The sequence below is a fragment of the Danio rerio genome, chromosome 3, assembly GCF_049306965.1.
Source record: "Danio rerio strain Tuebingen ecotype United States chromosome 3, GRCz12tu, whole genome shotgun sequence".
In the NCBI taxonomy this organism is placed as follows: domain Eukaryota; kingdom Metazoa; phylum Chordata; class Actinopteri; order Cypriniformes; family Danionidae; genus Danio; species Danio rerio.
Genome location: NC_133178.1, coordinates 28,883,116 through 28,897,425, shown reverse-complemented (window position 1 = coordinate 28,897,425; position 14,310 = coordinate 28,883,116). Strand labels below are relative to the sequence as shown.

Genomic DNA, 14,310 nt, shown 5'->3' with positions numbered 1-14,310 from the left:
TATCCAATCGTACGAGTTCTGCCGGAAGCTCCGCAAGTCTCGTACATATTCATAGCCGCTCCCTGACATTCGCGAATTAGATTAAATACCCTGGAAATCATGGAGACGAGGGTGAATTAGCAAGAGAACAGATCGCAAGAGGCACGCTGATGTTTTAAGCATTACATTTGTTAGGTTAGACGAATAGCACCGTAAATATATCTTGATTTGCTTGATCATCTGGAGCTGTGGTCAGTAGTTGGAGAATAAAATATTGGGACATTTTATTTATATATAAGGAGTGAAAGTTCTATGTTTTTGACAATATTACATGATCACCAAACAAAGGCTGGAAATTGAAAAAAACTAAATAAAAAATAATGATGAAATAAATTAATAATGAAAATAAAAATGAAATAAAATTCATTGCAATAAACAAATATGTGTTTATAGGTATGTATATTAACTTACGCATTAAATATATGCTCCAAACTTTTTCCTGATTGAGACGTGTTGAATCGGAACTTGGTATCGGTTGCAAAAGTCCTGATTGGAGCATGCCTACTTATAAGTTATCCAACAGTTTTGGCCTTTTTTGTTCAATTCATACTTCTTTTTTTAAGTCATAATTGTGACTTTGTAAACAAAAAATTTCATGACAGAAACAATTCATATCAAACAACCCGATATCTAGACAATAACGGTATCTCTTCAAAGAGGGCATGTTTTTTGGACAAGTTCTCCCTGTTGAGTCATAGTCTATTGTTCTTCTCTCCCTCAGGTTCGTGAGAGATTGCGTGTGGCTTTAGAGAGAGTTGCCGTTCTAGAAGAAGAGCTTGAATCATCTACGAACGAGGTGAACATCATATCTTTTTGTACCAGCTTTTTTTTTCTAAGCATGTGGCATGTCAGTCTTGCATGCTTAGATTTGTTCGTTATGCTCAGGTACTGTCTTTGCGGGATCAGATTAAAAGGAGAGAGCGGGGTTTGGACAATGGAAAGGAGGTGAGTCACAACTATTTTGAATCTTGTTTCGAATGTTTTCACTGTTTTTTTTTCCCTCATGTCCCTCTGTTTTTCACACAGCGGCTCCCAAATGGCCCGTCCTCCATCTTGGATGATGGCGAGATTGACAGACAGAGAGAGGGAGAGATAGAGAGACAGAGAGCAGAGCTTTCACAGTTAAAAGAAAGACTGGCGCTCATGTGCAGACAGGTAAGTGTTGCACTGCTGTCTGAAGAGGATGCATCGTAAGGACTGCAGACAAGATTAGCTGATTCAGAAAGAAACCATATTTTATTCACATGGTTTCACCAAGTCACATTGAAGACTTTTTAAAGATCTTTTTTGAAGGCAATTATGAATTAAATTTCAGATGTATACAGGGCTAAATGCTAAGGATTTTTAAGTAAGAAGTAAAACTATTTTTAGAAGGAAAAAGATTTTTACTTACCCCATTAGGAAATACAAACAACTTATTTCTGAGCCACGTATTTTAAATAATGTGTCAAAACAGGAAAACCCTAGTTTGCTTCTTGTTCTCAACATAACTTTTTCTAAAAAAAAAAAAAAAAAAAAAGGCAATATTTCAGTGAATTTCAGGACTTTTTAAGGCCTGAAAGTCAGTTTTTGAAATGTAAGACATTTGAAGACTTTGACATTCAGCTTGTTCCAAATTCCGCATCGCATATCTACTTCACACAAGTTGCAATCCCAAAATGTACTGTTGTAAAACTTGCTCCAACACACTGTCATTTAACTTTTTTTAAATATTACCAGGATTTTTACAAGCAAATTTTTGAAAAGAGATTTTTTAATTGCACTTTTGTGAGAAAATATGAGTAAATGAACAAAATGTTTATTTGGTAAATTACAGGCGGCAGTATTTTGTGATTGTTTTGTATATTGATGCATCTGTGGCATCAATAGATCTATTTATTGACTTCAAAATATTTCCACTGAAGGGATATTTCAGAAAATTATCACAACGCAATTTGTGTGCAAGTCTATACAGGTAAAAGCGATTTGTTAAAATAAAAGATTTCAACAAGCAGAAAAGCAACACTGATCCTGAAACAATATTCCCAATCAGACAATCGGAATTGAGGGACACATTTACCATTTGTGTTAAGTTTAGGCTTACGATTAGGTATATGCACTTCTACATGAGTGTTATCCAACTGTTATTCCCCCTCGGACAGGAAAGTGGACCTCCATGAGCAGAACTGGACATACTGTATGAGCAGAACTGCCATAATGCATTGCAACAAGCAGATGGCAAGATGGCAGACAAGGCGAGAGAATAAGACTTGAATGAAAAGTTTTGAAAATGAAAAGTGTTTTATTCAATGTCAGTTATTAAACATTTCTTTATATTTTGTTTAGGAAATGTTTAGGAATTGTATTTATTAATTATATTATGCAATTAAATTATTTATAATTATTAAACATATTTTTAAAATAAATGTTTTGCACTATTTTATCTACTTTAATGTGCAGAAGTTTGGGGTTTGGTACAGTTTTTGAAGCTAGTTATGCCCACCAAAAAAAAAAAAAAGCAGTTTAAAAAGTAATTTTGTAAAATAATATAAGAATGTAAGTGTTTTCGATTTAAATCAAATTTGATAACAAATCTAAGCCTTTAAGTTGCAATTGCTCCAATATCCAGCATCATACAATCCTTCAGAAATCAGATTAATGTGCTATTAATATGATTTTCTGCTATATAAACATTTCTCCTTATAAATCGTCATTATCAATGCTACAAAAAACATGAAAGCATCTGCAGCCCCACACATTTAGACTATTATTAAATAGTGCAAAAACTGAGGTTTTGCTTGTTGGTACCAAATCAACATTTTCCAAAACTGTCAGCTTGTCACTTTCTATTGGCGACTGTTCCATTCATCCCTCTAAACAGGTTAAGAGTCTGGGTGTCATCCTTGATAGCACCCTATCTTTTGATTCTTACATCAATAACATCACCCGCTCTGCTTACTTCCACCTACCAACATTAACCGACTCCGCCCTTCTCCTACCCCCCATGCCACTGCTGTTCTTATCCATTGCCTTGTCACATCTCGTTCAGATTACTGCAACTCCCTTCTCTTTGGTCTCACTTATAAATTCCTCAGTAAGCTTCAGTTGGTCCAGAGCTCAGCTGCCCATATCATAACCAGAACCCCTTCTTCTCATCACATCACCCCTCTCCTGCAGCAGCTTCACTGGTTACCAGTGTAATTTCGCTGTTAACATTTAAAGCCATCCACAATCTCGCCCCTCCATATTTGTCTGCCCTCATACACACTTCTTTGTCCCATTCAGCCAGTTTGCTCCCCGGCCTTGGAACTCACTACTACCTGCCATCAGAAACAATGACTTCTTTACATTTTTCTAAACAAGGCTTATTTTAGATGGCTTTTAAGTATCTGCACTGTTGTTGTGTATAATTTTATATTATTTCCCTTGTTATTTTATTGCTCTTGTTTTATTGTATGGTGTCCTTGAGTTGCCAGAAAGGCACATTTAAATACAATTTATTATTATTATTATTATTATTATTATTATTATTATTATTATTATATAATTTACACAAAGTTAAGTATTTATTTAATTTATGTAGAAGTCTGGCTGTATTTTGCTACAGTAAAAATACATTTCTTAAAAAAAAAAAACTTTTAAATAGAAGTGAATATGTACTTTTCTTATTAAAATTTCAGAACATTTCAACTCTTTTAACATATAAAACCATGAACATGAAATGTGTCTCATACAGAAGTATTGCTTGTGTGGAGTTTCAAATCATTGGCGGACAAGCTTCCATAATAATTAGGATGCCGCCTTAGTAGTCAGTCAGAACCAGAGCTTCTAAGTGTGCGCTTCACATATAATGTTCACAGACATAGAAAGGAAATACGGGACAGACGGGTGGGAGATGAAGACATACAGTATGACACACTCTGAGCACTGACACATTTTCAACTGAGAAGCTTCCAGTTAGCCTGGCATTCCTATGGTTACCATAGAGATAGAGGATCAGAGGAGATGAGGATCAGAGGGGAAAAGACGGTGGCACATTCTGCTGCCCCCTGGTGGATGTGCACAGCATTGTCAAAGAGAAAAAAAAACAAAGGGAGAACTCATCCAACTGGAACTCATCCAAGTTTTTTTGGCTGGTTTGTGTGTTTGCATGCGTTCGTGCGCACATTCTAACGTCTGAGTCTTCCATGCGCAGGTTGGAGAGATCGAGGAGCAGCTCACCACCGCCAGGAGGGAATTAGCTAAATCTGAGGAGGCCAATCAGAAGCTGCAGAGGGATGTGAAAGAGGTGGGTCAGAAGTCAAGTTCTCATCGAGAGAACTTCGAAACAACATCCAGAGACCCATGTCATGCAAACATGGTCCCTCCTCCTTTCCCATCTAGAAGGGTTTCCTGCCACAGCGCAGTGATTAATTGCCAGTAAAGTGCTCTAGTTGTTGATGGGTGTGCCTGTCAGCCAAAGCCAAAATCAATCAAACTGCCAACAAAATAATCAGCTGTCTATCTGACATTCCTCATGGAAGAAGTCTAATTTTCTGTATAATAGAAGCAAACCATACACGCCAACTTGGCAGCAGCACTGATTTCATGTCCCCGACTTACGGAATCGCTGGTGGCTACCGTGTTGGCTTGGTTTTACTTTTAAGTTGGACGCCTTTAGCAGATATTTGTGGCTGCTATATGTCATGAAGTACAGTCTTAAAGGGATAGTTCACTCAAAAATGTATTAAATATGTAAATGAAAACTCACTATTTACTCATCCTCAAGTGATTCCAAACCTTTATGATTTGTATTATTCTGTTGAACACATAAAATATATAGATATTGAAGAAAGCTAAAAACCTCTAACCATCAACTTCCATAGTAGGAAAACAAACACAACTGACGTCAATGGTTACACATTTCTAGTATTCAAAATATCTGCTTTTGTGTTCAACAGAAGAAAGCATCAAGGTTTGAAACGAGTAAACGATGACCTTGATCAATTTTGGGTGAACTACCCCTTTACACCTAAAAAACGAAGCGCCTTTTTCTTTTGTTGTTATTTTCACAACAAGTATCTTTCGTCACCTCCCCTACAGCAATTATATTATAATAATATTTGTTGTAAATCTTTTTGGTTTCGCAATAACTGTTCATTGTCATGCCTTCACCATTTGAAGTAAACAGTTCCTTCAGAACTGCTGTCTAGACGGATGCCCAACCCTATTAATGTAACTGAATGGTCTAATTGTGATGGTTTAGTTCGTGTTTGTATTTCTGCTGTAAGTTAAATATATGCTATTGTCTTTCAATCTTTTTGACACTTTTTTTAAACTATCAAATTTGTCCACACCCTCAACCACAGGCGCTGTGTCAAAGAGAGGACATGGAAGAAAGAATCACCACCTTAGAGCGCAGGTAAACTTTGATGCTTAAAATATGAAGCATTTAATAAATGTTATTCAATAAATTGCTTGATGCACAGCAAAAACAAAATGTATAAAATAAATATCATGTGAGTTTGCCTCAGTAGTGCATAACTGATTATAGAGCCCTAATATATGAAATCTATTTAATTGATTTCTTCTATTTTTTTTCTGGACTTCATTATTGTAAAATAAACTTTACTAGTCAGACTAGTACAGTTATCTGAAACCATGAAACTTATTTAATTGAACAGAAGTTGTTTTAAAAAATGACATTTTTTAAATCCTATGAAACCCTATTAACCCTATGAAAAATGTTTTGTTTTTCTCATCTTATCAATAAACTAAAAATAGGACCAGATATTTTATTTTATTAAATTTTGTTCGTCTTAGTCACTTATTTATCAGGGGTTATCAACTTATCCAGTGTATGTTTTAAACAGCAGATACACTTCCAGCCTCAACCCATTACTGGAAAACACCCTTACACTCTCACATTCATACATATACTCATACACTATGGCCAATATAGATCATCCAATTCACTTAAACTTCATGTCTTTGGACTATGGGGGAAACACCAGGAGAAAACTCACACCAACACAGGGAGAACATGCAAACTCTACAAAGAAATGCCAACTGGCCCAGCTGAGACTCGAACCAGCTGCCTTCTTGCTGTCAGGCCCCATTGCTAACCACTGAGCCACTGTGCCACCCCTTTATCTTATTTCATTTTATTTTATTTTACTTTATTTTATTTTATTTTACTTTTTTATTTTACTTAATTTAATTTTACTTTATTTGATTTTACTTTATTTTACTTTTTTATTTTACTTTACTTTATTTAATTTAATTTAATTTAATTTAATTTATTTATTTTTAATTTTTTTAATTTTATTTATTTAATTTAATTTTATTTTATTTTCCACTGTGTTTCCCAGAGATAGGTTGTGGCTGGAAGGGCATCTGCTTGGTAAGTTGCTGGATGCTGAATAAGTTGCTGGATAAGTTGGCGGTTCATTCTGCCGTGGAGACCTCAGATTAATAAAGGTACTAAGCCGAAAAGAAAATGAATGAATGAATGAATTATCCACTGTGAGATTCTACTTGTGCATTACATGGCAATAGCCTTTCTCACATACAATGGAAGACAAAGACTGAAATGAATCTTAGATCAGCTCTGAAAATAAAGTCCAAGTGTTAATAAGCAGTTTAGGTAGACAAAACCACATGGTCATATGTGCTGTAGTATGCTTGTGAAGAAAACCAATTCAAGAGTTCACACTTAGCTGATGATTAGTAGTGTAAAGTAGTAGTGTATTAGTAGTGTATTTGGCTTATAATCCTTTAGTATTAGGATCCTTGAGCCCCGGGCTCACCCCTGTTTAGTCAGAAGAGAGGGGAGCCTCAAATAGGTCCTGAAAGCTCCCCCTCCTTTTTTTCTCCTTTTTATTCACAGGATGTGTTAGAATTTATCTGATTAGTTGGTTGTGTGATTGTTGATGCGAGACCAGCCATGGTCAATCATCTGCACATGATCCTCTTGAAATTTGTTTTTAAAACATCACAAAAAGAGCCACCGGATTGTCCCTATCTAAAAAAAGTCTTAAGTTGCACAGGTGTATTTGTGGGAATTGCCAAAAAATAGTATGAGTTCATAATATATTTTATGTAAAAATTTATTAAAATATTAAGTAAAGATCATGTTCAATGAAGACATGTTGTAAATTTTTATAATTAAATATTGCATAATTATATCAGTACTTAAGGTTTAGTAATATGTACTGATAAAAACTTAATCTGGACATCGTTAAAGGTCATTTTCCCAGCATTGAGATGTTTTTGCACCCTCAGATCACATATTTTTTCAAATAGTTGCATCTGCAAACCATATGTCAATGGAAAGCTTATTTACTTGGCTTTCATATCATGTACACATCTCAATAAAAAATGCATCCCTTAAAACTAGTTTTGTGTTCACATTGATTATTATATTGATACTATATAAAATTTCTGAGGAAAGGGTATTGGTATGCTGTCTGAATAAGATTTGGCGTTTTGGATACCATCATGAAATTTCATTCATCCATTATCTGCAAGTCGTTCATATATTTCATTCATCCATTATCTGCAAGTCTGCAAAAGTAGACCAACATCTTTCAACACACAATGTTTTTTTTTACTAGGAATAGGTGACTAGTTTTTTTTTCTTCATTATTCCATGGATAACAAAAACAAACAAAACAAAAAACAAGTGACAGACATTTCATTCTGTTACAAGGTGATGATTGGAGTAATGAAAAAATACAATTTGATGCACAGATTTCGCATTGACATACAATTTAAACCGACAGTTTTAGACAGAAACATTTGACATGATGCGTTTTAATGTGGATTAGCTGGACCACACTTTGAAGAGCCACAGATAGAGCTGCAGTTTTGATGTACAGATCTTCAGCATGTGTGTGTTTTTTGTGTGCAGGTACCTCAGTGCCCAGAGGGAGGCAACCTCTCTCCATGACATCAAAGACAAACTGGAGAACGAGCTCGCCAGCAAAGAGTCTTTATACAGACAGGTACAACTAAAGGGAAATCATGTACAGACACACATGAAAGGTGTAACTATTGAAGGAACATTTAGCAGTGTGTTCATCTACAGGAGTCTCTGGGGCTTATTGTCAGGAAATGGCGCCATTTGTGCTCAAAGATTTGGATTTGTTGTTAGTTTATTTGAAGTGGTTTGAAGGCCTTTCTTGTTGAACTTTCTAGAAATCTTTTATATTTTAACACCTGAGGTTCAGGAGTGGTGTATAACTAGCACTTTCATTTCATTGTCAACAAATAGACCAGTATTTATTTCCTATTAAACACGACATGAATGAGAGTGCATGGGTGTTTCTCAGTACTGGGAAGGGCATCCGCTGAGTAAAACATATGCTGGATAAGTTGGCGGTTCAATCCGCAGTGGTGACCCCTGATAAAATAAAGGGACTAAGCCATAGGTGAATGAACTAAGAAATAAACAACAAGAGTTTTCTCACAAGTTTAAGTTTGAAAGATTTATTATTTGTCTTTGATTTATTTTCCCAGTACTGGGTTGCGGCTGGAAGGGCATCCACTGCGTAAAACATATGCTGGATAAGTTGCCGGTTCATTCCGCTGTGGCGACCCCTGATTAGTAAAGGAACTTAGCCGAACGGAAATAAATTAATGACTTTTATGTCTATTGAAAAAAAGCAGAGAATCAGTGCATTTTTATTTATTTTAAAGTATAATTAACAATATTGTTTTTAAGTTTGAGGTCAGTGTGTTTTTTAGCAGATTTTACTTGACCAAAAATACAGTAAAAACTAATATTGTGGACTATTGTTTAATTTTTGGATTATGTAAGAGCGATTAATATTGTTTTTCAGCCTAGAATATTAATGGCACCTTGAAACATTTCTTATTATCAGAGTTAAAAACAGTTGTGCTGCTTAATAGTGTAATCATAATGCTTAATTCTTTAGGATTCGCTGCTGAATCAATAGTTTAAAAGAACAACATTTATTTAAAAAAAGTTTATTTTCAATAAAGTAAACTCTCAGAAATAAAGGCACAAGGGCTGTCACTTGGGCAGTATCTTTATAAAAGGTACATATTTGTTCCTAAAGAGTCCTTAATGGTATCTCATAGGTACATATCAGAGGTACCAATATGGACTCTTCAGGTACAAATATGTACCTATTATAAAGGTACTGCCCCAGTGACAGCCCTTGTGCCTTTATTTCTGAGAGTTTAAAAGCTGTTAATGTCATTTGTTAACAATTTAATTATTTTTTGCTGAAGAAAAGTTTAAACATTAATAAATAAAAATAAAATGCACTGATCTCTAAAGGGTAATCTGTATATTATTTAACCCTTATGCACTGTTGAGGATGTTTTCATCCACTCGGGGGTGATTCTGTCTTAATTTGGCCATAACTTTTTCTGTGTTTTAGCTTGCCGAATGATTTTTGGTGACAAATCATATTATTATAATACTTTATTTTTGAATTCCATTATAAACACTTTTTTATTATTACAAAGTCATGACATCATATAATCATCCATTTCTGATTGTTGGTGGTTTTCCCTGCTGAAAAGAGGTCAAATTTGTAATTTTTACTTTTGATCATCTGTTGGCACCATTAAACTTATAGATAGGCCTGTACAACAAAAGCTTGATTTCTGGATTTTATATGGAGTAAAACAACAAATGAATGTGTGTATGTGTGTCTGAATGTGTGAGAGTGATCTTTGCACATTTATCTTGATGTGTCTAAGAAAATCAAAATATGCATCACAGCTCTCAGAACTACATGGAGTAAATAAAAAAAAGCCAATGTTGTTACTAATCAATGTCCAGGACTTTGATAAAAGGTAAAAAAAAATTCCACAATTACTTTTTATATTGAAAATACATTTTGTTTTTTTCACCAAATCATTGACATCATTTATGAATTTGGCAATTAAACACTTAAAATCCTGTCATTTTCTAAACAATTTAGTAGTTTTGATCAAGACTGAGGTTTATTAACAGATTTATGCAAAAATTCAGATGCATTTTTACAGCAGTTTAATTCAGTGGATGTTTTCTTCCCTAACTTAACAAAGTAGTACATTTAAACTGCGCACAAGGGTTAAATTACATAACCCTTTAATATGCGCTAATAAAAATGTAAACATCCAAACTTTTAAAACACAAATTATTTATTGTGGTAATTTGAAAACTATTTGATCGTTTTTTCTTTTGCATATGATAAAAAAAATTCCAAATATTTGACCATTACATTTTTTAAATATTCTTTTTCCAAAGATATGTACTTATCGAGTAGATGTACTCCAGATTGAGACATTCTTGGCTGTGGAACATCACATCAATGTTTAAAGTATAGCTAAATTACTGTTTGCTTTTAAATCTAAGTGAATTATTTTTGGTTGAGGAGGTCTGTAATTGTGGCTTTAAGAATGTAGAATCTGTTTCCAGACTCTCTGATATGCCTGGACGTGTTGCTTTTACATAACATGTTTTTTTGATGTTCATACTTATGTGAATGATCACTAGTTATAGAAAATCTAAAGACTAATTTTAAGACGAGACACTGCAAGCAAAAACACATTTTTCCATGCACCTGTCAGTCTGATTTAAAGAAATACACTTCCAAATGTTCCTTCTGTTGCACTGTATTGATTTGTGTCTATACATTTCATTTACAATACTTATTTTGAATGCACTAAACCTCCAGTTCAGCACTTTAATACCAAACCTCACAGTTTCATTCCTCTCTACATCTTTACAGATGGATTTGTCCATACATAATTGACCTGACTGTGCACATTTTTAGTGACCAAATTTTAGTTTTGTCAGTTAACAGTATTTCTGAATAATTGAGTGAACCTCTGAATATATTATGTCAAAACAATGAAATTCTAACTAGCATATATGTTATATAACATGTCATTTGCATATTTAAATGTAACATTTTAGAATAGTTATAATACAAAAATGTTTTCAATTCTTAATGTACAGTACATCAACATGGATAAACAGGAAAAAGATAAGAAGTCATAGCAATATTTTAGTTGGTGCAACTTTTTCAGCATATTAGGCATATATTTAAATATAGATAAATATATAGATATAGATAAATATTAATGTGCTTTTCCACTGCATAGTTTGGCACAGTCTAGTTTAATATATGGCATATAATATATGAAATTAGTATTTCTTAAAATTCCACCTTGGATGAAGTTTCAAGCTAGATTTACCACCAATAACATGATGTACTGTATGCACACTGCTAATCATGATTGGTCTGAGAAAATTATCTTTATCAATTGTCATACTAGTGTCGTTAGATACACAACAGGAAACATTAAACCCTCCACATTTAACTGCAGCTTCTAATGCTGTATTGTTGGCTTGTATGACTAAGACATTTTTAAAAGACATCTGAAATAGCAGCATCATGGTCTGTTGAAGAGATTCAGTCATTCATGCTGGATAAGTTGGGGGTTCATTCCTCTGTGGCGACCCTAAAGGGACTAAGTGTGAATGAGTGTGTATGGGTGTTTCCCAGTACTCGGTTGCAGCTGAAAGGGCATCCGCTGTGGAAAACATATGCTGGATTAGTTGGCGGTTCATTCCGCTGTGGCAACCTCTGATGAATAAAGGGACTAAGCCGAAGGAAAATGAATGAAAACGATGATATCACGACAGAAGAGGTGGAGTAACTGTAGCAATAATCCCCCCCCCCACTTTAACTGCAGTGGAAATGCAAACCAAGCCAAGTAAAACCAAACCGAAACAAGAACTGTGCTGTACCATGCAGTGAAAAATCGACTATAGTTTTTTTTTTACTTTATATACACACACAATCAGTGTTTTTTTTTTTTTTTACCTGACAACATTTTTGCTCTTATTTTAATTCTTTATTTAGTGGCCCTTCCAGTGAAAAAAATTACTTTTACAACACAAACAAAGCATTTTTTCCTAATGTGAATATTCTTCTTTTGGTGTTTTTTTATTATTACCTTGTCCTCATTGTTTTGTTACTCCTCACCTCAGAGTGAAGAGAAGAACCGGCAGCTTCAGGAGCGTCTGGATGATGCCAAACAGAAGCTCCAGCAGACCCTCCAGAGGGCTGAGACGCTGCCCGAGATCGAGGCTCAGCTCGCCCAAAGGGTGGCGGCGCTCAATAAGGTGTGTTCGGATCTGCTTGTCTGTTTTTTGCTTTGAGAAAAGGTCAGAACTATGTTAAAATACATTTTAACCTTGATCTGTTAATTTAGGCGGAGGAGCGGCATGGCAACTTTGAGGAGAGACTGAGACAGCTGGAGGCGCAACTTGAGGAGAAGAACCAGGAGCTGCAGAGGGTGAATCATCATCAACACTTTACGCTTTTTTATTTGTTGGTAGTGAGGTATTTTCAATATGCCTTTAGATGAGCTTAATGAAAAATGAAAACATAAATAAATCCATAATAATTCTTTCAATCATTTAAGTATCAAGTTGACATGAATATTATTATTTTGAGTATTTTTTATGTATTAGTTTTTTATCGTTTATTTATTATTTATTCTTTCGTTTTAAAAAATTAGTTTGTGACCCTTGACCACAAAAACATTTAGATTTATGCATCACTTGACATCTGAATAAATAAGCGTTTCGTTCCAAGCTTTCCAAGCAAAAATTGCTCTTAAATTATTAGTGTTTAGCAATGCACATTACGAATCCAAAATTGTGTTTTTTATATATGTATGGTACGAAATTTACAAACCCACTTCATAGAATATGATCTTTAATTAATATATTTGTATGTTTCACGATCACCTACATTCTAGCCTATGCAGTTCTTTGGAGAACTACACATCTGCCACCACATGAACTACAACTACCACAATGCCTTGCACCAATCTACACCCGCTACAGCTGACAATAATCCGGATACTCACTCATACACACAGCTGAAATTCTCAGTGATTACTAGGATTATAAACACAGTACACACACTTCTTTGTTGTTGTTTACCTGTAACATTACGAAGCATTCTCCTAGTCTTTTTGAGTTTGACCCTTGCCTTGTTTCCTAGTTTACGTTGTTTGCCGTCTCTATCAACCTCTTTACTAGTGGTGGGCAGAACAAGGCTTCATAAAACACTGAAACGGATGAAGCAAATGTGTCAAACCTTCGAAACAACCTTTTTACTAGTGGTGGGCAAAGAAAGGCTTCATGAAACACTGAAACAGTTTAAGCAAACGTGTCGAAGCTTCGCAACGTTACGAAACCTATTTCTACAGTGACACCTAGTGGTAATTTTTTTTAATGTATTGCTCTGGAACAGCTCCAGCAACGAAACTCTTAAGCAAATTGAGGTATTAAACCCCACGTTGTAGAGTTGAGGTTTCAAGTGATTTAGTGAAGCGGTGTGTTCCTGACTAGCATGCAGAGATAATGGGTTCGACACCAGGGTGATGCAGCTATAGATGTTCGTTTTTAAATGTTCAATTCTTGTAACGTTTTTTGTTTTAACATTGGTATAACATCCGTACAAACACTTTGTGAATAAATATGTCTTGTTTTGGTCATAAAAACTAACAATGTTAAAATACAATAAGTGGCGACGTGGTGGCGCAGTGGGTAGCACGTTCGCCTCACAGCAAGAAGGTCGCTGGTTCGAGTGTGTTTAAAAAGAATGTGCTGAATAAGTTGGTGGTTCATTCCACTCTGGTGACCCCGGATTAATAAAGGAAAAAAATGTGAATGAATGAAAATACACTAAGTAATAATTTCAGAATTTTTGTACGAGTCAGGGTTTGAACTCAGGCAATTTGCAGCACAGTTAATCTTAGCAAGCAAAAGGTCCACTAAGCCACATGAGACATTTTTTCCAACCTTGTCAATCAAACGCAGATTCACCAGGTCTTGATATGCTTCTGAAATGATCGATGCTTTGTACTTTGACATGGTCTGGGTGTTTCGAAGTACTTTGACCACGTGACCTGGTTGGCTTGGATCATGATTCGGTACAGTGTTTTAATAACACTTGCATTTCGGGATATCGACACTGTGTTGAAACGTCAGTTTCACGTCAGCCATCCCAACTCTTTGCCTGTGACCTCGGCTAAACTTAAGGATTACCCTTATTCTCCTGTTTGTATCTGTTGACCATTGCCTGCCTGACAATTCTTAATAAAACTGCACATGGATCCTCATCTTTGTTGTTTAGCATCCCCTTAATTTGCAGTAATTTTTTTGACATAAAAAGAAAATATATCATCTTGACTCACAATGTATTTTTTGCATTTGCCAAAAATATACTTTTGCAACAATTTGTATGATTGGTTTTGTGGTCCAGGGTC

The 14,310-nt window shown here is 34.9% G+C and overlaps 1 protein-coding gene across 5 annotated transcripts in view; it reads left to right on the top strand.

The window, feature by feature from the left end:
* ppfia3 (PTPRF interacting protein alpha 3) overlaps positions 1 to 14,310 on the top strand; it is an 84,435-nt gene that overhangs the window by 23,796 nt on the left and 46,329 nt on the right. For 3 of the 5 annotated variants that reach the window (XR_012401041.1, XM_003198113.7, XM_073944549.1), the window contains exons 5-12: positions 761 to 835; positions 925 to 984; positions 1,066 to 1,194; positions 4,214 to 4,306; positions 5,367 to 5,419; positions 7,910 to 8,003; positions 12,017 to 12,151; positions 12,241 to 12,324. Coding sequence is in view for 3 of the 5 variants with exons in the window: in XM_003198113.7 (XP_003198161.2) it covers positions 761 to 835; positions 925 to 984; positions 1,066 to 1,194; positions 4,214 to 4,306; positions 5,367 to 5,419; positions 7,910 to 8,003; positions 12,017 to 12,151; positions 12,241 to 12,324 (723 nt within the window). In the remaining 2 variants the exon portion in view is untranslated. The remainder of the gene's footprint in view (positions 1 to 760; positions 836 to 924; positions 985 to 1,065; positions 1,195 to 4,213; positions 4,307 to 5,366; positions 5,420 to 7,909; positions 8,004 to 12,016; positions 12,152 to 12,240; positions 12,325 to 14,310) is intronic. The other 2 variants (XR_012401042.1, XM_073944550.1) reach the window with 1 other exon arrangement.